General features: G+C 47.4%; 1 protein-coding gene across 3 annotated transcripts in view; it reads left to right on the top strand.

Annotated features, from left to right (window-relative positions):
* CSNK1G2 (casein kinase 1 gamma 2) overlaps positions 1–25390 on the top strand; it is an 87336-nt gene that overhangs the window by 32736 nt on the left and 29210 nt on the right. For 2 of the 3 annotated variants that reach the window (XM_038383708.2, XM_043502525.1), the window contains one exon: positions 17183–17692. In XM_038383708.2, the coding sequence (XP_038239636.1) occupies positions 17506–17692 (187 nt within the window). In that variant the 5' untranslated portion in view covers positions 17183–17505. Of the gene's footprint in view, positions 1–11789; positions 11914–17182; positions 17693–25390 lie in introns of those variants that run through there. The other variant, XM_043502524.1, reaches the window with a different exon arrangement.

Genomic DNA, 25390 nt, shown 5'->3' on the forward strand with positions numbered 1-25390 from the left:
GTTTTGTTTTTGTTCCTCAAAAAAGCTTTCAGCGGTAGTGAAACAGACCTGAGAAACTTAAATCCAATGGATAACTCTCTGGGAAAATGACCAGTGCAAAAAAAAATGCAGAAGCTTAGTGCAGAGTTTTCCTTCACCTGTAATCCAGTCAGTCAGTACTGGGGTGGTGAAATTGCCATGAGACACGGGTGAAATGTTTCTGTGACATCAGGAAATTCCCAAAGTGGAGAATATTAACTAAAAGGTTTGGGCCACCTTCTACCTTAGTCCAGAGTGAGGAAGAGAAGGTCAGATTTTCCATTCCAAATTACCATCAATTTTAGGCAGCTCTGACAATCTCAGAAAGTCTCTCCCTGTTTATCCATGCACTACAGCAATGATTGCAGTTTTGACTAGAGTGACTCTTCCTGCACAGCCCAACCCTGCCTTCCTCACACACCCAAAAACTCCCATGGGCTAGCAGTGGGAGTTTTGGGTGGCAACAGGAATGCAAGCTTGAACCCCAAGCGTGCCTGTATGTGATGCAGGGGTTCCTTTGCTACAGAAGGGACCACAGTGTTAGACTGGCAGATATCTTTTCACTCTGTGTGAAGCCTATTGTTAACAGTCCATAGCTGCCCATGTGCACCAGAAAAACATTTTATTACTCTTTTCGGATCTGAGAAAGAGGTCTTCAGAGCCCATCATGGGAGCCAAGAATCCACCTTCCTCGCTTCAGATGTTAGGAAGCCTGGTTAGTGTTGCTTTACAGCATTTGGAGACCGGGCCGTTTAAAAGCCTGGCATTGATGTGACAGACTTTCTATTAACGTGCCTCTCTCTGTTGGAATTCTCAGTGTTTTTGATGTCTTTAGTTTCCATTTCCAGAGACCCAGCTCTTTCCCCCAAACAGTGTCTCTAGTATATTCCTTTTCACAAGGTGTTCCCATGCTCCACTGTACTCCATCTCATTCGCTAAATAGATGGCTCTCTTCTCTCTCCCTGCCCCACTTTAAAGGTCAACAATGCCAGCTTCCTTAGTGGCAAAAGTAAGCACGCACAAAAATACCTCTCTGAGTAGGCGTCGGTGGTGGAGGGAAATAAAACTGGATCAAGTTTTGACTGAGATTTTCGCATGCTGGCCTTTAACTAGCACAAAATGGCAAATGATTGTGCTCCATGAGGTTGAAATGTATGCATTGAAGAAACAGTGTTACAATATCCTCTGAAAATTCTGCAAAATAATTTCCCCCCAGTGCAAATGGTCATTAAATTGTGAGGCCTCCGAGGCAAGGCTCCCTGGTGAAACAACTGTATGTTCCAGTTAGGAGGTTAAGGAAAGTTTCAACACAGAGCAGGTGGGAGATGGGGCTACCAACTACCTGCCCTTAACTTGTGAACCCAGCTATACCTTCCGGCCTGTAGTCCCCATTGATCCATTACAGAGAGTTTGGAAAGTATGACGAACTTCCTACACCAGCCTTGCAAAACGATCATGAAAACCTATCTGCTCAGACATACATTCTTCTCACCCTCCCAAACCTGTCTAAATTCCTTGGCCTTGGGCAAATACAATTTTGCAAGTGTGGTCTGGATTTCCTAGTGAAAAGCTCTAGGGCTGGATTTTCAATGGGTGCTGAGCAGCTTCACTTGGCATTGTGGGTGCTTGGCAAGCTCTCACTCGATACTTAAGCTCAGCCTGCTGGGCATGTATTGCAGATTCATAAATCGGCTAAATGGTCATGAGCGAAAGACCCCCTCACTGCAATCCATTGATATTTGGAAGTAAAGTGGGAAGTTGGTGCTGCATACTCGTTCTGCTGATACCTGCTTCAGGGATTTGGTCTGTAGAGTACCTAGCTTAATCTAATCACGGGTTTCAGAGTAGCAGCCCGTGTTAGTCTGTATTCCGCAAAAAGAAAAGGAGAACTTGTGGCACCTTAGACGCATTTATTTGAGCATAAGCTTTGAGCTGTAGTTCACGAAAGCTTATGCTCAAATAAATTTGTTGGTCTCTAAGGTGCCACAAGTTCTCCTTTTCTTCTAGCTAATCTAGAAGTAGATCATTTTAAATAGGTGAGCAGAGTTTGTGAAACGAGCGATGAGTTTAACTTGATGAAATACAAGGGGCACATCATGAATCAAACCCAAAAGTTCCTATAGCAGCAACTCAGCAGTTTGTGATACTAACAAGATGATGGGAAACTTTGTTTAATTGTGACTAGAGGTGGTCAGAAAATGGGATGTGGGGGGTTTCTTTCTGGCAAAAATCCACAATCTAAATAGCCTGTCTGAAAATTGAAATAGTTGTGCCACAAGCTCCTGGGAGTTGTAGTCTGGTACCTCATACTCCTACTCTTCTCTGTGGGCTGGGCTCCTTGGTCAGACTGCATCTTCCATGATGCACCATGGTTCCCCTTTTCATTGAGGGAAGGTAGTACTGTTACATCACGGGAGATGCAGTTGGCAGGGAAGTCCAGCCCATAGAGAAGAATGAGAGCATGAGGCATCTGAACTACAACTCCCATGAGACACCACCACCGTGGGACTTCCAACAAACACAGCACCGTCCCTCACCAAAAGGGGTTTCTCAGCATAATCAAAGTATTTCATTTTTGAAAACATTTTGGTTTTCAGACGCAAATTTTTTTTTCAGAAAAAACTGAAAATTCAGTGGCAAGCAGATCTATTGCCAAAAAACCCTTAATTTTGTTAAAACCACAATTTTCCGCTGGACAGTTTGAAATGTCTAGTTTCCATTGATTCAATTTAATTGCAACAAAGACCCAAAGCGTATCACAAGGGATGTTCTAAGCAGGCCATGGTTTTGTGTGCTCTTGTACAGGGCCCTACATGTGATTTATTGCATCTGGTTTTGGATAAGTTAGTATAGCTTGCCTGAAGAAAGTGCAGATTCTGTAGGCGAAGCTGCATACTTCTAAACTGAACGTTTTAATTAGCTGATAACAGGGAGTATATAGACCTGCACAGTTTGGAGAGGAAAGGGATTTTTGGAACATGCAATAGACTAGCAATGATTTGGCTAGGATTGATTTTTGAACTAAACAGCAACAAGGAGAAACTCCTGGAAACTGAACTGAGCTGAAACACCTATATACAGGACCTAACTATGATCATGATTTCACTCAAATATAAATCGAAGCGATCAAAATGAGTGGAATTACAGCTGTATAAAAACAACCCTAACAAAAACCAGAATCGGGACCATGTGCATTTTTAACCTCTGAAAACAATCTTTGCCTGCCTGCAGAGATGCTAATGGAATCAGCCTTCAGAAGAACCCAAGCACAAGAACATGGATGCCATCATGGTGTATAAATGGGACAGGAGATGCAGTCGCTCTTGCTCAAAATGCACAGAGTAAAGGTGCAAGTGTTGAATAGTGTGAAGGAACTTCTTGGGAGTTGGATTTTAGAGCCAGCAGGGATCATTGTTACCATCTAGTCTGACCTGCACAACACAGGCTGTAGCATTTCATTCAATGATTCCTGCATCAAGCAAATAACTTCTGGTTGAGCTAGAAACTACCTTTCAGAAAGACATCCACCCTTCATGGAAAGACATCAAGTGGCAAGGATCCACCATGTCCCTTAGTGAGTTGTTCCAATAGTTCCTTACCCATGTATCTTTTAAGAGGGAAAAAAAAACAAAACACAGTACACCTTATTTCAAGTTCTGAATTGCCACATTTCACCTTTTAACCATTGACTCTTTAGGTCTTTGTCTGCTGGGTTAGAAAGGCCCTCTAATCGGAAATGTCTCCCCATGTAGGTATTAGGGGACCATGAGCAAGTCTTCTCTTAACCTTCTCTTTAAGTTAAACAGACTGAGATTGGAGAAGGCAGGTTTTCCAGAGCTCAAATAGTTCTTCTAGCTCTTTTCTGAATCCTTCTCAGTTTCTCAACATCCTTTTTTGAAGGGTGTGCCCCAGAACAGGATTCTGTATTTCAAGAATGGCCTCTCCAAGGCGGGGACAGAAGTAAGGCCATTTCCCTATTCAAACGTGAACAGGAATTGCTGGCGTTTTCCCCTCTTTTCTAGCTGTGGTTCCAGGCACAAGTAGCTGAACATTTGGAGAGCCAAGCCTATTGGGAGATGCTCTTCTGTAGATGGCTCCATAGGAGAATGATAGGTGGAGCTGGAGACCCACACAGGCTATGGAGAGGGTTGTGCTCTGTAGAATGGGGCAGGTGTTACCCTGGTGATTGACTTCCTATGACTTCAGCCACTAGTAGCCTTCAGCCCTTCCACCTTTCCTGATGATCACGTGGATGTATTTTAGGAAGGGTACAATTTCACTCCACCACACAACTTCGTAATTGCAGTGAGGCACAAGCAAGAGAGCACTGAGCTGGGGCGGGCTGTCTGTGTCAGCACTGGGATCGTGATGGCAGACTTGAGTTTGTCATGTGGCCTGCTTGGGCTGGAGTGTTCACTGATCATTCACAAGGAAGAGGCCTTTAAACAGCTAAACTAACCTGTTTACTTGCAGACTCTGGTGCAGCGTCTGGTTATTGGTGCTCTGCTCCTCCTTTCTCTTCCATGGCACAATTGAGATGACTCTGAGAGGCGATTTCACCTTGGGCCACTCAGCATTCACTAACTCAGCTGACAGTAGAACTCCAAGGGTCCCATCCCAAACCTAGTGCTTGGTTCTAACTATTTAAAACTGTCTCCTCTGGAGAAGAGCCAACATACTCAAAAAAATCCCATATGCAGCTTTCATGAACAATCATTTTGGGAAGCCTCTGTACCAAATGCCACCCTTCCCTGTGTCATAATGACAGGGGTTTTCTACCGGCCCTCAAGACTGGAATAGATTTTAACTATGAACCTCCTTAGATATCATCGTCTGGGACTGTCTGCAGGTTATTTTAAACCATGCTGGATCTTCCTTTGTTTTAAGACCAGCAGATGTTTATCTGTTGTAAACTAAAAACTCTTTTGACTTTTGAAAACTGCTTATAATCTGACTCTTAACTGCACTTGATTTCCCACCCCTTCTTCCCGTCCTGCGCTATTTATTCTTGTCCAGCCAGGTAAGTGTACCAGTTGCTCATTGGTTTTGGTTTGGTTTTTGCTGTGTATTTGAAAAGAATTTTTCAATTTGGTTTATTTGGGGCCAGGAGTGGATGGTTGTGAATACTTTTAGCCTTTTAATTTGCAGTGATCTATCCCTATGGGTTAGCTAATGCAGAGAGATTTTGCTTTGTGGTGTGTTGGTTTTTTTTTTGTTTGTTTTTTTTGGTTTTTTTTAAGTCTTGTTAAGAGATTTTTTCCTCTGGATGCAGCTGTTCCTTTTCTTGCAAAGTGTAATGTAGACAGTGAAGTGCAGGGATCAGGTGCCTAGTAGAGATTATTTTTTTTAATACTTAACAATAATTAGATTGGTTTCAGAGTAGCAGCTGTGTTAGTCTGTATTCGCAAAAAGAAAAGGGAGTACTTGTGGCACCATTAGAGACTAACAAATTTATTTGAGCATAAGCTTTCGTGAGCTAAATGCATCCGATGAAGTGAGGCTGTAGCTCACGAAAGCTTATGCTCAAATAAATTGTTAGTCTCTAAGGTGCCACAAGTACTCCTTTTCTTTTTGCGAATAATTAGATTGTAACAAACACCCTTCACATGATGCAGTGGGTAGTGCACTTGGCTAGTAGTCAGGACTCTTGGGTTCGATTCTCAGCTCTGCCACTGATCTGTGGTGTGACCCTGGCAAGTCATTTCTCCTCTCTGTGCCTCATCTATTTCCTATCCCCTCCCTTTTGTTTGCCCATTTTACTTGTAAGTTCCTTGGGGCAGGGACTGTGTATGTATAGCATCTATCACAATACAGCCCCAATCTCGGCTAGAGCCTTGAGGAGTTTCTGTAAGAAAAATAACTGGCTTCTTTCCTATCTTTACTTTAGTGCTTTACTGCAATGGAAGAATTTTAAAATTTTTGTTTACTCTTTAATATTTATGCAGTTTTCTAAATTTTATCATTAGTCCTCTTCCTATTTGGTGGTCATACTTAAATCCTCAATTCTGAGGCTGTGATCATGTGGGAATCACTGCTTTTCTTTATCCACCAAAAAAACACCTTATGTCTCTAGCCCTCTTCCTGTGGAGAAAAGCTTGAAGCCCAGCTGGTAAATAAAAATAATCAACGCTTTTTATTTTTTGAAACAATTTTTTCCATTTTTTTTTTTTTCTGGCCCGTGTCAAGATACTTTGAATGTCTGAAATTTTTCCTTTTAGCATTTCCCTTCGCTTGGGCTGCTGCAGTCACTTACACTTGTGTCTCTCATTTATTTCACTTTTAGCTTCTCTGGTCGCAGAACTTAGGTTGCAAACACTGCAAGGAGATGGTTGGTTGTTTAAGACCATGGATCACTTGGAATTTCTTCTACCAAACTAAATCCAATTATTTTAAAGTCCCCTCCACCCGCCATGTCTAGATTTTTTTTTTAATCCAAATTTGACTCAAGTCTGTCTCTGTAAAGGTTAAAATAAATAAATAAATAAAAAATCCTGCCTTGAGAGCAGTTTATATGTGGTTATGATGAGGTTGATTTGTTGCAAGAGTTTAGTATAGAGGTCACTGTGTATCGCTGGGGGGGGAATGGCTACATCATGGTGACGTGGTCAATATAAGCCTTTACTGCTCAACAAGAGGAAAGCATGTATTGAGGGATGCAGGGTCTGAGGTACTACTTCATCCAACACACAGTCCAACTGTGGAACTCATTGCCAGGAGAGTTGTTGTAAAGGCCAAAAGTATAACTGGGTTCAAAAAAAGAATTAGATAAGTTCATGGAAGATATCAATGGCTATAGCCAAGATGATCAGGGATGCAGTCCGTACTCTGGGTGTCTCTAAACCTCTGACTGCCAGAAGCTGGGATTGGGCAACAAAGATGGATCACTTGATAATTGCCCTGTTCTCTTCATTCCCTCTGAAGCATTTGGCTCTGACCGCTGTCGGAAGACAGAACAGTCGTCTGGCGCAGTATGGCTGTTCTTAGTTCTTACAACCTTCAACCCCGAAGTGTCCAGCAAGGCTTTTCGTTAAAGCAGTCAGAAATCCCAAATTATCCAGTACCTCTCTGCTTCTAACAGAGTCCCTGTTCACAGCTGTAAGAACTGTACCCCACTCTTCCCATTCCCTACACCGCATTATATAAAACTTGCTCTGGATTTCCCTAATGCACAGCATAAGTAAAAACCATACCTGGATATCAGCCTTGTTCATCTAGTACCATACAGCGTCAAAGTCCAAAAGAATACCAACTCTTTGATGCTGTTCAGCCATAGATCCAAGGTTCCTCCACACAGTCAGAAAGTTACGCCTTATCCACATGGGTAAATTGATCAGCAGAACTATACTGGGATAAATATCCCGCTGTAGTTACCCGGTATAAACTTCTCATGTAGAGACACTGTTCCAGAATAAGTGACTTTATTTCAGTATAATTATTCTTCAGAAGGGCAGCAATTTATTCCAGAATGGTATGCCGAGATGAGGAGTTATATTAATATATTACACAGCTGTAGTTCTGCTGGTCAGTTTCCCTGGCAGACAATCCTGAACTGTATTCAAGAGCATCTATCTGGCAGGGTTGGAAGACAGTTGTGGAAGTGCTATTTCCAAGCTCTCTATGCATGGTATCACGTGGACCCAGATCAGAGTTCTGGTGAGCGAGAGCTATAGAATCACTGCTACTTTGTGTGTGCAGCTCTTCCCCCACGTCCGCCCTCCCACAGCCTGGCAGTCCCCGAGCGCTTCGCAGGAAGCGCTATTTATTAAGACTACAAACTTATTTTTTCCCTTCTGGTAAGACATGCTGTCTGGTTTCATTGTCTAAAATTCCCTTATGCAGCCTGGCCTATGGCTCCCTTTTTAAAAATGAAAAAAAAACCCGGGGGCTGGAATTCCCTCTGCGGAATCTGGCTGTCGTCTGCCTGGCTCTGTGCAAACAGTCTGATGCTGGAATTCCACAGGGCTGAGCATAAGGTCTGATTCAAAATGCAAACTGGGTATGAAGCGGCATGGTTCACACATTGCCTGCTCACTTCCCCCAGTTTGAAGTATGCGCTGCTCCATAGGAGACGAGCACTAATGGGAGGCAGAGGGACATCGGAGGAGGTGGCAGCAGAGAAGAAGAGGGAGGCTGTTCCGGATGTCAGGAATTGCAGAGGAGAAGGTTCTCTTGTCCGTTGTGGAGGCACAAGGTAGAAGCAAGCAAGGGAGGGGAGTAGAAAGATAGTCTGAGAGGTGGGCAGAGGGGGCAACTGCAGGTGCTGAATCTGAAGAGGAAATTCTCAAGCAAGAGAGAATGAACAGGACATCATGTGCTCTCTCTGTGCATGCTCAAGGCTTAGAGAACAAAGCTCAGGGAAGCCCTGCTCTGGTCCACTTTTCCCACCCTGTTTCCTGCTTTGCTAAGATGGGAGGCTGCTGTCTCGGCAGAGCAGGAGAGATGGGCTCTGTTCTCAGCTCTGCTGCTAACTCACTCTGTGCTCTTGGGCAAGTCGGATCACTCTGTGCCTCAGTTTCCCCACCTGAGACATGGAGATCAGCGACTCCCCAGCCCCCATGGATGTAGGGCAGTAGTCAGTGTATAGTGCCTGTGAACAGGAACCGCTAGGATGTGTTGACTTACTTTCCTGTGTTTACAAGCCATGGTGGTGCAGCACAGAGCAAGCTTGCAGAGGAGCCCAGATGCATCCGTGACTGGAACAGCACTTCTGCTGCTGACCCCTGCCCTGCCGCCCTCGCACCGTCCTGCAAAAGTTGGGCTGCTGCTTCTCGCACTGCCAGGGGCAGCCCAGATCTCTTGCAGGCCCGACTTGTGCCTTGCAGCCGCAGCTATAGCTAGGTGTGACGTCGTATCGGGCCACACCACTGCGGTGCCAGGGCTTCAGCCCAGTGGGCAGGGCTGGGCAGGTCTTCGTACTACACAGGGAGCACTGAGTGACACAGATCAACCTCTGTCTTCTGGCTCCCCTTCCAGAAACGCCGCCTGCCAGGGACTGAACTGTAAAGGTGACTCCGGGCACCACTGGCACAGAGCAGAGGTGGTTAGTAGAACACTTTTCAGAGTAGCAGCCGTGTTAGTCTGTATTCGCAAAAAGAAAATTTATTAGAGCATAAGCTTTCGTGAGCTGTAGCTCACGAAAGCTTATGCTCTAATCTGTTAGTCTCTAAGGTGCCACAAGTCCTCCTTTTCTTTTTTAGTAGAACACTGTGACTCTGACGCGTCCGGCTCCCAACCCCGCCCAGAGGGATAGCAACAAAGGCTAATAGTACTCCGTGCTTGCATAGCATTTTTCATCTTCAGACATTAACCCTTGCAGCACCCTTGGCCAGGGATGAGTAGCCCTAGCGTCTGAGCATGTGCTGGGCAGCTTGAATTCCAGCCCTGAAGAGGATGCAGTCGGAATCCCTTGCAAAGCAACAGCGGAGGCCATATACAGATGGGAAGGGGGACTGTAATAGGATCACATGGCTACTCAGTAAGACATGGGCACCTCTGGATGGCTCTGTGTAACTCCTGGCTCTCTGCCTGCTCCTCTCCCCCCACCCCCACACACTCCCATAGGTGAGAGAACAGGAATGTGGACTGAGCAGAGATTTGAAAGCAGAGAGGGAGGAAGGTAGGTGGATGGGTTTGGGGGAGGGTGTACCAAATGCAAAGGACAGCAGGAAAGAGTCAGTGGAGGTGCCTGCGTTGTGGGGTGAGGGTGCTGAAAATGAGGTAGTAAGGGCAGTAGAACTGAGTGTGTGTGCACCACTACCTTCTACTGGAAGCTGCTCATTCGTGTGTCATAGGCTCTGTAAGGTGAACACTTGTAGCTCTGTTTTATGCGACTTTAATCTCATGCTTTAGGACTTCAGCTGGTTGCCTGAAGGGGTCAGGAAGGAATTCCTCCCGCCAACCCCCACCCCCAGTGCACAGTTGTAATCTGGCTTTTTCTTCCTCTGAAGTAGCAGATCAGCTAGAGGCAGGTGGAATGGGCTAATGGTTTGAGGCGATATAGAAAGTCCTGTCTTAGATGCTTGCTTGGTGTCTTGCTCAGATGGTGAGGATGCAACTGATAGCCCAATTTGGGGTCAGGAAGGAATGTTCTCCAGGTCAGATTGGCAGGAAGCTTGTTGTTTTTTTTCCCATCTTCTTCTACAGCATAGCATACAAGTCACCTGCTGGGATCATCTGGGCACATCTCATCTCATCACTTCCCTGCTGTTGCAGGGGGCATCAGGCATTGGTGGCCCCTCCATTTCTCCTGTTTTCTGCTAGTTGCACACAGTTTAGTCTCCTGAGGACTGAAGTGAGTGTGCTCCTTGTAGGCAGGGCCGTCCCTACCTATACGCAAAGTACACAGCTGCGTAGAGCACCAGGAAATTTGGGGCACCAAATTTTCTGGTACCCTATGCAGCTGCGTGCTGCGCCCCAGTGCCACTCCCGCTTCAGCCCTTCCCCCAAAGCCCCTGCTCTGCCCCCCGCCCCGCCTCTTCCCGTCCCAGCCCCACCCCCACTTCCCTGAGGACTGCAGCAGGGGTCGGACCTGCACTCACCAGTGCGGGAAGTGCAGCGACCCAGCCTCAGCCGCACCATGATGAGTGCTGGGGGGCAGTTCCCCCCCTGACCCTAAGGCTGGGAACCAGGGAGCAGAGCGGAGCGGGCTGGGGCCGGGTCACTCCACTTTCCACCATCCTGTGAGTGCGGGATCAGGCCCGCCTTACACTCACACTCACTAGGCAGCAGGAAGTGGAGCGACGCAGCCCCAATCCGCTCTGCCGGCTCATACTGAGGAGCGGTTCCTCCCTGCCCGCCAAACCTGCTCCTGCTCCCCCCCCCACGGAGGCCTGGGGCCTTCCCCCCCCAACAGAGTGGGGGCTGCGTAGGACACCAGAATGGCTAAGGATGGCCCTGTTTGTAGGGGGTAGTGGGTGAAATTTAATGACTAGATTATACAGGAGATCAGACAAGATGATTCAATGGCCCCTTCTGGCCTTCACTCTATGAAACAGCTCCTAGAGTTTCTCCTTTAGTGCGGGAGGCGGGACCCTGAGCTTTTGGGGCAGGACGATCTGGGTTCTATCCCTGCAGTTGACCTGAGAGGCCATGAATTTGTGCAGTTCAGTCCTCATTTTACACAGGAAAAGACAAGCTGAGTTACATGCCCATGGTCAGAGTGGGAATCAGTCTGAGCAGGGGGAGCCAGAAGCTTCCGTCAGATCATGCCCCTCCCTCTGCAAACCTAACCCTGCTCTGAGTGGTACTGTTTGGGTGCTAAGCAGCCTCCTCCCTGACACCACTGGGATGCCTTTTTCCCTCCACTGTAGTTCTGTATCCTCTCTCCCCCTGCGCGTTCTTTAGCATAAAAAGCCTTTTTATTATTAAAACTTTTTATAGCATCTCAATAGCTATTATGAACCTTGGCCAAACCTCAGGGCTTGCAGTGTGTTCATTTCCTGGAGGCTGTGCGCTGGAGAGGTGTGGGTTTGCTTGTTTAACCCACAGGTAATGCAGCGGCTTAGTATATGAAAATGGAGCCAGAGCTTAGGTGGGTGTGACTGGAGCTTGCAGAGCGGGGGAAGGGAACCCAGGGCCAGGGGAGGGGCTGGTGGTGGAGTTTACTTTCCAGATCTGTTTGCTTTAAATCCAGAGGACTGAGCTGGGACAAAGCAGAGGTGGTTAACATTGGTGGAAAGCGTGTCCCAGAATGCATTTGGCTTCTGCTGACCCTCTGCACTTCTGAGACTGTATTTAGCTTCCTGGAACTTCTAAGGTGGTGGTTTCAGTTAATGAAGGAACAAGCCCAGACCTTTTTCCAGGAAGCAGTAGGAGTTTTGCTCTGTGGAGTGAAGATGGGTGTCTCGGATGAATGGAGCGTGCACCTTCTGGGACAGAGTCCAGCTTCCAGAGCATGTAAACTGATTGTGTTAGGGGTTTTTTTGTTTTTTTTTCTGGAGGGGAGGAAGGCAAGGATTTGGACTTGAATTGCACTGCCCCCAGTTTGGGGGGCAACAGTGTTGCACTGTACCAGCATGCAGAGTAAACACTGGGAGACCTTGCTTCAGGGGATGAGCAAGCCTTGACACTTGGGGGTCAGAAGAGAACTTGCTCTGGGGGCAGGTTAGCACATCACTGCACCTTCCTCTAAAGCAGCTGGTGCTGGCCGTTATTGGTGGCAGGACCCCTGCGCTGATCCAGTCTGGCAGCTTGTATGTTTTTAGAATGTAAGAGTAACACAGGGATTTGGGCCGAGCGGTGTGCCAGATGTACTACAGATAAGACCTCTGCCCTGGAAACTTAACCTGAAAGCGGGATCCCTGTGTGAATATACCATGTAGCCAAGTTTGCAGAAATAAAACCCAGCCAGCCTGGCAAAGGCAGGGAGGATGCCTGTTTAAGGAAAGGTTTCAGAGTAGCAGCCATGTTAGTCTGTATTCGCAAAAAGAAAAGGAGTACTTGTGGCACCTTAGAGACTAACAAATTTATTAGAGCATAAGCTTTCGTGAGCTACAGCTCACTTCAAATCAAATGCATCCGATGAAGTGAGCTGTAGCTCACGAAAGCTTATGCTCTAATAAATTTGTTAGTCTCTAAGGTGCCACAAGTACTCCTTTTCTGTTTTAAGGAAAATCCTCTAAGATGTTAGTCCCCTGCTCCTACTTTTCTGATTTGATGCTTTTTCTTGGTATGGTCGTGAGGTTGCCCCCTGCAGACAAACATTCCTCAACAATGGATTAACTGTTGTTAGGATACGTAAGGACCTTTTACTCCTGTCTAGCTCTTTTGTGCAATCTAGCTCTGTCTGTTCATAGATCACCTAGTGCTGTACAGTGATGGGTAAGTATCTCAATCCCCATTTCACAGCAGGAGAAACTGAGGCAGAGAACAATGAAGTTACTTGCCCAAAGCTACGCACTGAGTCGGTGGCAGACCCCAGGTGTCCTCACAGTCTGTTGCCCTGTCCCCTGGGCTTTACTACCTCCCTAGGCATTTTTTTACAAATGTATTTAAGAAAAATGTTTTTAGTATTGATCTTTGCTCTCTGAAGCATCTCTCATTAGAGGATGGCTCTAAGAGCATCTTAATTGAGCCCTACAGCACCACTGAGGTGGGGAAACTGAGGCACGGGGAGTGTGACTTGCTTGAGGGCACATACCTGGCAAAGATCTGGATCCCTATTTCCTTGCTCCAACTTCTACACCACACTTGCTCTTGTCTTTTCACCCCTTGACTTTTTTCTTCCCATCACTGATCTGAGCAATCTGTGCTGTAACAGGCTGAGACACGAGTCTTCCCAGCTTATACTGCACATCCAGGCTGAACATCCAGCAGGCAAAACTAATGTGCTCTGCTCCTACCTTTTTGTGAGCAGAAAAATTTACTCTGCCCCCCAGCAAGCTTAATAATTATTCCCTTTGGAGCTGTGTTGTAGGGAAAGAGGAGCTGAGAGGTGGCCACGAAATAAAACATTTTGATTCATTGTGCAATGAGATGAGAACTGTGTCCCCATTCCCCCAGGAAGGAAACTCAAGGGAAGGGTGTCTAGTTACTCATTGTTCGTATTAAGGTAGCACCTTAAAGGCCCAGCCAAGATCGGGGCCTAGTTGTGGTCAGTGCGGTACGTACATATAAGATACACCTACACCAGGGGTGGCCAACCTATGGCTCAAGAGCCGCATGTGGCTCTTCAGAAGTTAATATGTGGCTCCTTGTATAGGCACAGACTCCGGGGCTGGAGCTACAGGTGCCAACTTTCCAATGTGCTGGGAGGTGCTCACTGCTCAACCCCTGGCTCTGCCACAGGCCCTGCCCCCACTCCACCCCTTCCCACCCCCTCCTCTGAGCCTGCCATGCCCTTGATCCTCCTCCCCTCCCCCCCCAGCCTCCTGCACACTATAAAACAGCAGATTGCTGGAGGCACAGGGATGGAGGGTTAGGTGCTGCTGGTGGGTGGGAGACACTGAGGGCTGGGGGGGGAGCTGACGGGGCTGCTGATGTGTTACTGTGGCTCTTCGGCAAGATTGGTAAATTTTGGCTCCTTCTCAGGCGCAGGTTGGCCACTCTTGGTATAGATGGTGAGGCATGGCTTATGTGAGTAGAGTGCCCTACATGCTGAACCCCCAGAGTATGTACTGTATGCCCAAGTGGTGCCTGCCACAGGAAATGGCTCTGGTTGCGGGGAGACATCAGGGACCTGCCAGAGTTTTTTCCTTACTCTGTCCCCCTTCTGGAGCCTCTCACTAGAGCACGTAGGTGCCCATATAGTGCCTGTATTCTATACGCTACCATTAGTGTAGACCGTCATGGTGAGAGATTAGACCAAGCCCCAAAAAGCGCAGACTAAACAGACAACAGGCATAAGGTGGGTGGCAGGGACTGTTATCCCCATTTTACTGGTGGGGACTGAAGCGCAGACACCCTGAGTGTCAAATTTTCAAACATGCCTATGTGATTTGGGAGCCTGTCTTATAGGATGTCAATAGGATTTAGGCTCTAAGTGCCTAAGTCACTTTTAAAAATGATACTGAAGAGCTTTTGAAAATTTCACCCTTGAAGTGACTTAGGCCCCTCAGTACTATTAAGTGACTTAGGAGCATATATCCCATTAGCTTTCTATGAGACTTGGGCTCCTAAGTCACATAGGTCCTTCTGAAAACTTCACCTTCAGTGATTTGCCCAAGGTCTTCCAGGAGGGAATTAGTTCCCTGCTCTGCCATAGAATCCAGCCCTGCATCTCAGTCCAGCACTGTAGCTGCCAGCTCATCCTGACGCCCACTTGTCTCACCCCTGCCCTGGCAGCCTGCCCCACATGGTAGTCACGCCCCACCCGCCTCTCCCTAGTGAAAGTTGCTGAGTTTATTGCTCCTCTGCAGCTGTTTCCATCCCAGAACAATAGAACTGGTTGTATACCTACTGCCTGCAGCTGTCTCTCTGTAGCCCTAGGAACCCCTTTGCCACATCCCAGTGCTTGCCAATTAACTTTGCATCCAGTTACCTCGCTGCAGTGATCCTTGAACCTGCCTCTTCATGGGCCTCTCTCTTGCCTCCTTTGTTCCCAGGGTAGCTAAAGGCTGCTTGCTGCCCCCAAGATGGAATACCTTGTTTCTATGTGTATGTCTACACAACGAAAAACCCGCTTCTGGCCTGCACCAGCTGACCCGGCTTGTGGAGCTCAGGCTGTATAGATTTCCGGGCTCAGGCTGGAGCCTGAGCACTGGGACCCTGTGGGGTCAGAGGGTCTGGCAGAGCAGGCTGCAATCGGAGGAGGTCGGACTAGATGATCAGAATGGTCCCTTCTGACCTTAGTATCTATGAATCCATTAGCACTATCACTGCCACTCCAGGTCTCTGCTCTGTGCTGCCCTTTCTCCTGCACTCACTAGCTGTATTTCTTTCCCTCCCCTCCACTGGATGGGGAACATGGAGCATGGTCTTCCCTCCCTAAAAAGTTATCCTTGTGGATCCCATTGTGCTTTGCCTCCCTCTGAATGCTACACAGGAACCTCTTGGCAGTCCTATAGCGCCATTCTTTAGCGGGTAGCATTTATTTAGACTGCAGTAGCATCTAGGGGCCCCAGTCACAGATCAGGACTTCACTGTGCAAGTGTGCTGTACAATCCCACAGCAAAAAGGCAGTTTCTGCCCTCAGGGGCTTGCAGTTGAAGTAGTAGAAGCTTTGTCCCCGGGCCCAGCACCCTGGCTGTCTGTTCCTCACTCTGATCAAAGGCCCCAGCAGTGATTAGCCTTGGCAGTCACCTGCCTCATTGCAGCTTTTAAAATAAAAACAAGGCTTGTTAACAACTTGTAGGAAGTAGAGAGAATCCCAGGCCCTGTCTGTGGAGACGGGGCTGGTTTTGCCCCAATGTAGCCAGGACCGTGCAAATCCCCAGATGCACCACATTGGTGAGAAAAGGAGCTAACAGTAGTGTGATTTGTTTGTGTTGTAAACCAGTCCAAGCCCTGTTTTATACCAATGAAGTGCATCTACAGTTGTGGGTGGGGGATAGTACCACTGTAACTACCTCTACAGGCACTAATCTATATACTGTTTTTAAAAAATAATAATAATTCCACCCCTAACTGATATAGCATGTAGACAGTGCTAGGCAGAAGACAGGCTACAGGATTGCCGCTCGTGCACAGCAAAAAGTTCTCTGACTGCGTTAGCTTATGTCTGTCCTGGTGAGAGTGGATGTCTTCAGACCCAGGAAATTCCTGTGCTGGAGTGTGGGAGGGAAGATCCCCTTTTGACTGCATAGTAAAACTCAGGGTCCTTTTGTTTCACCATTATTCCAAGTAGTCTAGTGACTCACATCCTCTTCCGCTGCCTCTCTGGGGCTGCCTCTGTCCCATCAGGTATGGCCAATATGCAGCATCTCTCTGATGGCTCCCTTTCAGTCCATCTTCCTTTGTTTCCCCTGCCGACTTCTCCAGGAATGCTCACTAGGCATCGTGCCCGCAAACCACCCCAGTGAGCTTCTCTGTAGAAAGACGACAAAGGTTTGGAAGTCTAATACAAAATGGTAAATCTGCTATCCAGATGGGGTGTTTATCTGGCTGCTGGAGACCCCAGGATCAGTAGTGTGGGGCTGTCTTCCCCAAGCAGTGCGAGCCTGCCATTGCACAACTGCCATGGGAAGGAGCCTCAGAGCAGCCTGAATAGTTCTATCTCTTTTTCCCTACCTTCAACCCCCATTGCAAAATAAAAAATGTCTTCCAAAGGACCTCTGCACAGAGAAAAACACATACGCACACACCCCTCTCTTGCTAAGAGTAAACAGGAGGCTGTTTAATCTGCATCTGAGGGCGTTTGTCGACCCAACTGGGTTTCTTTGGGTGCTACCCTAAGGAACTCTGCTTCATTAGCCTCTGCCATCTCAGGATCTGAACACACATCCTAATGGTTAACGAGTTAAGTCTGTCACCCCCTGCCAGGAACATGTCTGTTTGTGAAATGAGGAGGATAAACTGAGGCAGGAAGAGGGGTCAGATGAGTTGCCTGGGGTCAGTCTGTTGAGCTGGGAGTAGAACCCAGTAGTCTTGACAGCCAAACCCTTTGCTCTGTTCCACTTCAGTGCCTTCCCCTGCCCTGTATTTTTTTCTGTAAAAGCTCTACATAGTTTATAACTCCCCCTACTTTATGGAAACATGCACACTAATTTTGTCCTCCTGTCTTTTACAGTTGGGAGCCGAAGGATCTAAGCTGGCAGGACCCTCTCTGCAGAATGTGCTCTTCACCAAAGAGCTGGCCAAAGCAGGCGAAGATGAGAATCCCGGCAGGACCTTCAAAAGCACTAACATTGCAGTAGCCCGGCGCCTGTGGGTGGCAGTGACCCCCCTCAGCCCCCTCCCCTCCATCTCAGACCGTGATGGTGTATTGACCGAGAAAAGTCCTGCTTTTTTTTTTTTATTTTTCCTTCCCCTCCCTCCCCCCTCAAGTTTCGGTGGCTTTGGGATTTGTATGGCAGCAGCGTAACCGTGGAGAGGCCGGGGTATCACAAACTTATGGATTTTGATAAGAGAGGAGGGAAAGGGGAGACAGAGGAAGGCAAAAGAATGTCCAAGGCAGGTGGAGGAAGGAGCAGCCATGGGAGCCGGAGCGCAGGGACAAACTCTGGAGTCTTAATGGTGGGCCCCAACTTCCGTGTCGGGAAGAAGATTGGATGTGGCAATTTCGGGGAGCTCCGTCTAGGTGAGATGGGCCTATTTATTTGCATCCTTGCTGTGATTACACATTGTGGTGCTACTGTTAAATCCATCCAGCTCTTCCCTTTCCCCACTGGGAATGCTGAGGGGCGATCCATATCGGTGTCGTCTTCCTTTATGAGAGTAACAGGAGGAACCATTCCCGACCCTCCTGCTATAGATCTTTACAGGGAGCACTGTCAGACAGCATTACGGCTGCAGGCCCAGAAAAGTGGCTTTTTTATGCAAGAGGTAATGCCCTGATTTGCATTTCACAAATATGTATTGCCTCATTTGCATAAAATCTCTCTTCCCAGAAATACTCCCTTTCTCCCTGGTGTCTTCTCCCCAGTGTCCTGCACTGGACTCCCTGACCCCAGAAACCCTGCCTGGAAGGTGCGAGTTAAAACATTTCTAAGCTCATCCTAAAGCAGAAGGGCTGATGGTCACAGAGGGGGTTTCTGATCACCCTCTTTGAGATCCATAGGGAAGATCTGATAATGAAATTGATCCCTTTCGTCCCAGCGTTTTCAGTCCTGGAGGCAATGGCAATTTGAATGGGTTTCACAAGGTATCTACAAAGATGCATTTGTATTGGGGAAGTTCTGTGACCTGTGTTATACAGGAGGTCAGACTGGATGATCACCGTGGTCCCTTCTGGCTTTGGAATCTGTGAATCTATATCATGTACTCCACTAAACACCAGCAAATATCTGTTACTCATGGGTTGCAGCGTATGGCTTCTCCTTCCTTCTCCACTGGAGAAGAACGGTTTTGACAGAAGTCTCTTGACCACCAGGTGGCTTCCTATAAGGGCAGGCCCTCGAAGGGAGGAGAGATCAGAGGGAGAATGGAGTGGGGGCAGGGTGTGAGAGAGAGAGAGCATTTGCTAACAGCACATGGGGAAGAGGGTGGGAATGAATATTTGCCGTCAGACAGAACATACAGCTGCAATAGCCAAAAGTATCCAGCTCTCAGTAGAGATGGTTGGAAAACAGTATTTTCTGAGAGAGATTTTGAAAAATATTTTTTTTTTAAATATTCTTGAGTACTTTCCTTTTTGGGGGGGGAGAACATGTCTTTAAAAAAAAAAACCAGGAAACTTTGAACAAAGCAAAAAATTTTGAGGGTGGGAAGGAGGCAGAGAGGGCCATTGCTTGTCAAAAAAACCAAAAAAAAAAAAAACCTCACCAGCAGGTTTTTGCCAAGCTGTGACTCTTGGCTTGGCGCACGCTGCACTGGTGTCCTGCAACTGTGAAAGGCCCTTTGCAGTCTGGTGTTGCGTTACAGGTCCTCTAGGAATGTGAATTGGACTTCAGTGTGTTGAACAAGTATTTGCTAGGCAAAGATTTTGGGCCAGGTGGAGAATATTTGGAAAATTAACTGCGTTGGAGGGAGAACTGATGTAGCTCATTCCCAAGAGAGAGCTGGCAGTCTCAGGGATTCCAGTGGCACCTGTTGCCCCAACCTGTATCTCTTCAGACTGAGCCTAAAGCTAGTTGTGGGCTTCACTTCACACCATCTGCCTGTGGGAAGAAGCAGCAAGCGGGATGGTGTCTGAAGTTCTGCAGCCTATGAGGCAGTATGACTGGAGGGAGGGGCAGAGCATGCCCACCTCCCTGCGTTCAACACGCTGACTCTGCCTAGCACGACAGATGTGGTGGTGCCTGGCAAACCAGCGTGCTCCCAAACTCCCTGATGTGATCGCAGCTTAATTGCAAAGCTTGGGAAAAGGCTGTGTTTAAAACCAAGCCAAGTGGTTCCTGCCTTCGGGGAAGTGGGAAGTCTGTCTCCCTGAATCTTGGGGAGCAGCTCAGATCCCTCTTCCCAAAATCAGACTAGCTGTGGCAGGCTGCATGCAGCACCTTACAGTGTCATGAGGGAACTGGAAGGGTCATGGCCAAACCCTGCATTCCCTCACCTGCTGCTCGCAGTGCATGGAGTGAGACAGCCCCAGGGCAGGGAGCTGCCCCAGCCCTGCAGCTGCTGCACTGAATACAATCAGTGGCTGAGATGAAGTGAGAAATCTGACTGTTGAAGATCCCCAGCTGTGGAGAAATCCTGCCAACTCCTTCTGTCTTGATATGCTCCACCTGGAACATTACTTGGCTGGTACAAATTCCTGCAGTAAAATGTACTTCCCTGCCAGGTAGTGATTTCGGGACTTGCTGATGTGTCAGCCTTCAGCCAGTATATGCGTGATAAATGGGAAGCCTCCCGCTCCAACCCACAAACCACCTCTGCCTGCTGGGCGTGAAAAGAACTGTCTCTCTTGGATTTCTCTTCTACCCACCTCCCAGCCAAATGATTGCCAAGAGGCCTGGGGTTGGTTTGTATGGGACTGGCTCTGCGACTGTTCCACTCCTGCAGTCTGTTTCAATTGAGGAGGGGTCTCCAGTCTGCTTTCTCTCAACCCTCTGGCTGCTCCAGTGTGAGTGTCTTTGCTTATGGGGGTAGGGATAGCTTAGTGGTTTGAGTATTGGCCTGCTAAACTCAGGGTTGTGAGTTCAATCCTCGAGGGGGCCGTTTAGGGATCTGGGGCAAAAATTGGGGATTGGTCCTGCTTTGAGCAGGGGGTTGGACTAGATGATCTCCTGAGGTCCCTTCCAACCCTGATATTCTATGATTCTATTGGGCCTCTTCCCCAGCCTCTCTTTCTTTAGGATCACTTCCCCAGTAAATAGCTTCAATTCCTGCATCTGCTGCCCATCAGAGACTTCTCAAGCTGCAGCAGAAAGAAATTGACCAGATTTGTCAGTTTCACAGCTGCTTAGGAGGCTCTGAATAGCAGTAGTAGAAATGGGTAAAGCCCTGGTCTGCATTCACTTTGCTGCAGGTTGGCAAGGTCTGATCAGCAGTAGAGGCCCAGGAGCAGGCTGCTTGCAGACTTAGGAAGACGGCACTGCATTGGTTCCTAGGTGCATGGTTATGCTCAAAACCATGAGGGCTAGAAAAGGAACTTTTCTTCTTCCACTGGAATTTGGGATTCTGCAGAGGTTGGTGCTTGTTGGGTGGATTTCTACTTGCCATTGACATTAAAGTCCCTGCATGCAGTTATTCTAGGAGGCCCATGCATCCTTGTAATATGTTAATGCTTGTCTGTAAAATGGCATGATAAAACGGGCCATTGGGCTGGATGGGGAGTGTCCCAGTAGAATTTGGTCTGCTTGCTCCTAAAATCCAATTTACTTCCTTCTCAGATATGCCGTTAACTTATTTCAAGGCTTAAGAAGGCTTTCAAGAGCCAAATAAAAGTAGTCATTCATCAAAAATGCAAGCCTTGATCCATGTGCATGGTGGAGCATGTGTGAAGGAACCAAATGACTGGAAAAAACGCTGCCTGCCCAGAGAGAGATCAAATAATGCCATCCTTTTTGGGGAAGGTTTGGGGGGACAAGGCGGGAGAAGCCAGCAGATAATGGCAAACATCTTTGATTCAGCCGTGGTGAAGGACCTAGGACAGAGACTAATGTAGTCGGTGTCAAATGTAAATGAGAATATCTAGTGCTCTTTGTGCACACACTAATCCTCGCAGCAGTCCTTGGTAGCAGAGTTTGTAAGATTTGTCCTGGGGGAAATGAAGCACCCAAAGCAGAACTGGTTGCAAAATCAAAAATTAGTTTTGGATTTTAAAAAACAGATTTTTGGACATGTTTCCAGTTTGAAGGGAAACTTGCTGCTTTTGAAAACGTTGTAGAAACTTTTCATGACCAAAATTAAATTATCTTGTGTGTTTTGAAAACAGTTTCAGTTTGGGGGGAGGAAAAAACATAGGAAAATTGTCCATCTCAAAAGAAAATTTTCCACACACAACTTTTTGTTTGTAACATTGACCAGCTTTACCACCTGACTTTTAAAAGCGGGTGCTACTTTTTATTTGGGGAGAGAGGCGCCTTAGATCTTGATTGCCCCATTTGGGAGAGGTGCTGAAAATCAGAAGCCACTTCTGAAAATGTTAGCTTAAGGGATATGCTGAAAGCCAGAAGGGGAATGAAAGTCAGACAACAGGAGTTTCTGGCTCCCAATGTCTTATTGTCTAGGGCAGAGGTTTTCAACCTTTTTTCATCTGTGGACCCTAAAACATTTTGAATGGAAGTGTGAACCCCTTTGGAAATCTTAAACAGTCTGTGGACCTAGAGTTGGAAAACCACTGGTCTAGGTATGTTACAGTAACACTTCAAGGCCCCAGTTGAGATCAGGTCCCTTTTTTTGCTTCGTGTTGTACACATACTGAGACACATACTGAGAGAGCCCCAAAGAACTTTCAGGCTATACAGACAGAACTTCTTCACTGGCTTATAACCATGTAAACGTTGAAACCAGGACAGCAGGAAAATGAACAGTCCTTCCGGAGAGCCGGGTTTATGAGACTGACTAAGAAGTTGCTGCAGTGCCACCAATGTGCTTCCAGTCTCCTTTCTCAGCCCGCCCACAGTGATGTCACTCTGCTGGCCTCGTGTTGGAGGGACACCAGGGCTTGGGTGGAGAGCAACCACCTCAAACTGCATGTGAGCGAGGCTGGTAGAAAAGCAGAGGTCATCTGAGGAACTGACAGGAGACACAACTATCTAGTCTCCAGAGGATGTCCGCACTCATACTGTCCCTGGGTTAAACAGTCTCCAGGTCTTGTTGCTCCCAGGTGTCCAGCACTGATATCCTTTGGCTGCCTAGGAGGTTGTGCCCTTTCCTCTTGGATAAGATCCAACCATGGTGACTTGCCTGCTCATCCAGGCCAGCTAGCAGCAGTGGCCTTCCCCCTCCCTGCGCACCCCACCCACATCACTACCCCAGCTCCTCCCCCATCCCACCAGTTTAATTGCTTTGCTGGAAACTTGAGGCCACCTCCTGCCCTTAGGCATGTTTCAAAATGCAGCAGCTGCAGCTGGAGAGTATGGTGGGAACTGCAGGAACACCCTACATTCCCCACTGCTTACTCCCTTCCAGCTAGTTACCAAGGCCCAGTGCTACAATCCACCTGGTGCCTTGACCAGGCCGCTTCCATGGCAGAGACCAATGCTGCTGCCTTCTGAAATCTGAAGGAGGAAGCTGTTCTGAGCAGGGGTGGCCAATGGGCCATGTGCCACCTCTTCCAAAGCAGCCCTGGCACTGGGCTCTGGCCCAGCAGCGTACTCTGCAGAGAGGTTGTCAAGTGTGCAGCCATCTGCTTTCTCTGGTTGCCACAAGTTAAGGATGAGAGCTGGGAGACTGCTGTCTATTAATTTAATTGGGTGACCCCTGGTTCTTGTGTTATGTGAAAAGAATAAATAACACTTCCTTATTTACTTTCTCCACACCATTCATTGTTTTATAAACCTCTGTCATATCCCCCTTAGTTGTCTCTTTTCCAAGCTGAACAGTGCCAGTCTTTTTAATCTCTGCTCAGATGGAAGCTGTTCCATACCCCTAATCATTTGTGTTGCCCTTTTCTGTATCTTTTCTAATTCGAGTATCTTTTTTTTTTTTTTTTTTTGAGATGGGGTGACCAGAACTGCATGCAGTATTCATGGTGAGGGTGTGCCATGGATTTATAGAGTGGCATTATGATATTTTCTGCCTATTATCTATTCCTTTCCTAATGGTTCCTAACATTTAGCTTTTTTTTGACTGCCGCTGCACACTGAGTGAATGTTTTCAGAACCGTCCACAGTGACTCCAAGATCTTTCTTGAGTGATAACACTTAATTTAGACCCCATCGGTTTGTATGGATAGTTGGGTTTGTTTGCCAATATGCATTATTTAGCTTTTATCAATATTGAATTTCATCTTCCATTTTGTTTCCCAGTCACCCAGTTTTGTGAGATCCCTTTGTAACTCTTTGTAGTCTGCTTTGGACTTAACTGTCTTGAAAAGCAATGAAAACCAGTTTCATGTTCAGGTTCTTGGTGTTGATTGGGTTTCAGACACTGCAGGGGAGGGAGTTGTTTTAAGAAAGCTGTTTTCATTGGGATCTGTATTTATTTTTTTAATTATGGAAACCATTTTCTGTTGGTCTGGAGGAGCCGTTGTGGATTATTTACATTTGGGGCCAATTTTAAATTGTCCTCTTCAAATTCATTGCAAATCCATATACCTGTGCCTGCCTTTACACACTGCTATGCTGGTTTCTTTCATGCAACCAGTGGGGTGAGGAAAGAGGAAGTGTAATTTTTTAGTATACCTAGAGGCACCGCCTGAGATCAGGGCTATCTTGCTCTGTTCTGTCTGTATGCATAATGAGAGACAGTCGCTGCCCCAGGGAGCCTAAACAGGCAAGGGATGGGATGGGAAACTGGCACAGAGGGTCTCTCAGGGGGTCTGTGGCAGAGCTGGGAATTGTGCCCTTGTCCCCAGGCCACTGACTTAGCTTCAAGACCCCCATTTCTCTCCTCATGCTTGCAGCATGTGTGATAAAAGGTCAGAGGAAGTCTGCTGTCAAAACAGCACTTTCCAAGCTCATTTTGGAAGGGAGAGGGGCAGGTGGGAAAATTATTTAAGGAGTTCAGAGAAATACACACCCTAGCTTTTACCAGTGATATTGTTACAAACAGGGAGGGTTTAAATGCTCTTGTACCTAGTTATGCCTCTGTGGTGTAGTCCTATCCCTGCATAACCTTCCTCCCACTGTAGACATTTCCTTCAAGTGTCTTGCTTCTGTACAGCACAAGCAACACCTTGCATCAGCCAGTGCCACAAACCAAAATATTTTTGTTTTTCAGCAGCTTTCATCTCCAGGTTTTTTTTTTTTTTCTAAAAACCACATTCACTCCATGCAGATTCTCTGGCGCTTCCTGACATGTCACTAGCAGATAGGTGGTTCCCCCTATGGTTGCCTGTGGACTGTTACAATATTAAAGTTCTCTCTTTGTGAAACATGAAGAGGAGGGGAGGGAAAATAGAATCACCCTGGAAAATGGTTCTGGTGGTTTGCTAACTCCCTTCCAGCAGACAGCTCAAGGAAGGGTTCCCACATTGTGGATGCAGTCTCTGGGGAGAGAGACCCTAGGAGGCCTGAGTCCCAGCCCTCCCACTCTTCTTCTTTAGACTTCAAGCGCCATAGGACAGGGCTCTGTCTTTAAGCACCTAGCACACTCTGGGGGGCTAGATCAACAGTTAATAATGATCAAACCCTTCCCCATGCTTCCATCCCTCTCTAGCTGTTTTGTTGGAGGCACAGAACTAGTCCTGATTGGCTGGGTTATGGTACAATTTACCTGCCCTTTCCAGACCTGCATGTGGATTACATGATTCAGTCCCAGGATCAGAAGTGTAAGGACGTGCCGCGTAACTCTGTGCACCAGCGTAGCACCTGGCTGAGGGGTGGTGCTGTCTATTGGTGTATTATAACACTCTTATCGAGGGGGCTGATACAGACTGGGCAATTGACTGACTCAGCCAGCAGGGGGCAGTGATGGTACATCTCCCACTTGCATCCCTATCCATCCACACTAACTTGTTCTCATTTAGAACAGTTACATTCCCTCCAACGCCCCTACCCCACCAGCAGGGCATTTGCCTGCATGTGCTGGATGCTGTGCTGCATCAGTTATATTGCTGGCACTTATCCTGAGTTCTGGTCCTGTCATCCCCATCGGGTGTCCTTCAAGATATGTCATACACTCTCCTCCCTCTGCAGTCTTGTGTAAGCAGGGAGCAAATCCCCTTGCATTGGCCACCTCAGGTCTCCCCCTCCCCAGGAGGACATAATTGTATTGTTTTGGCCCGGGG

This window comes from Dermochelys coriacea, chromosome 25 (assembly GCF_009764565.3).
Source record: "Dermochelys coriacea isolate rDerCor1 chromosome 25, rDerCor1.pri.v4, whole genome shotgun sequence".
NCBI classification, from domain to species: domain Eukaryota; kingdom Metazoa; phylum Chordata; order Testudines; family Dermochelyidae; genus Dermochelys; species Dermochelys coriacea.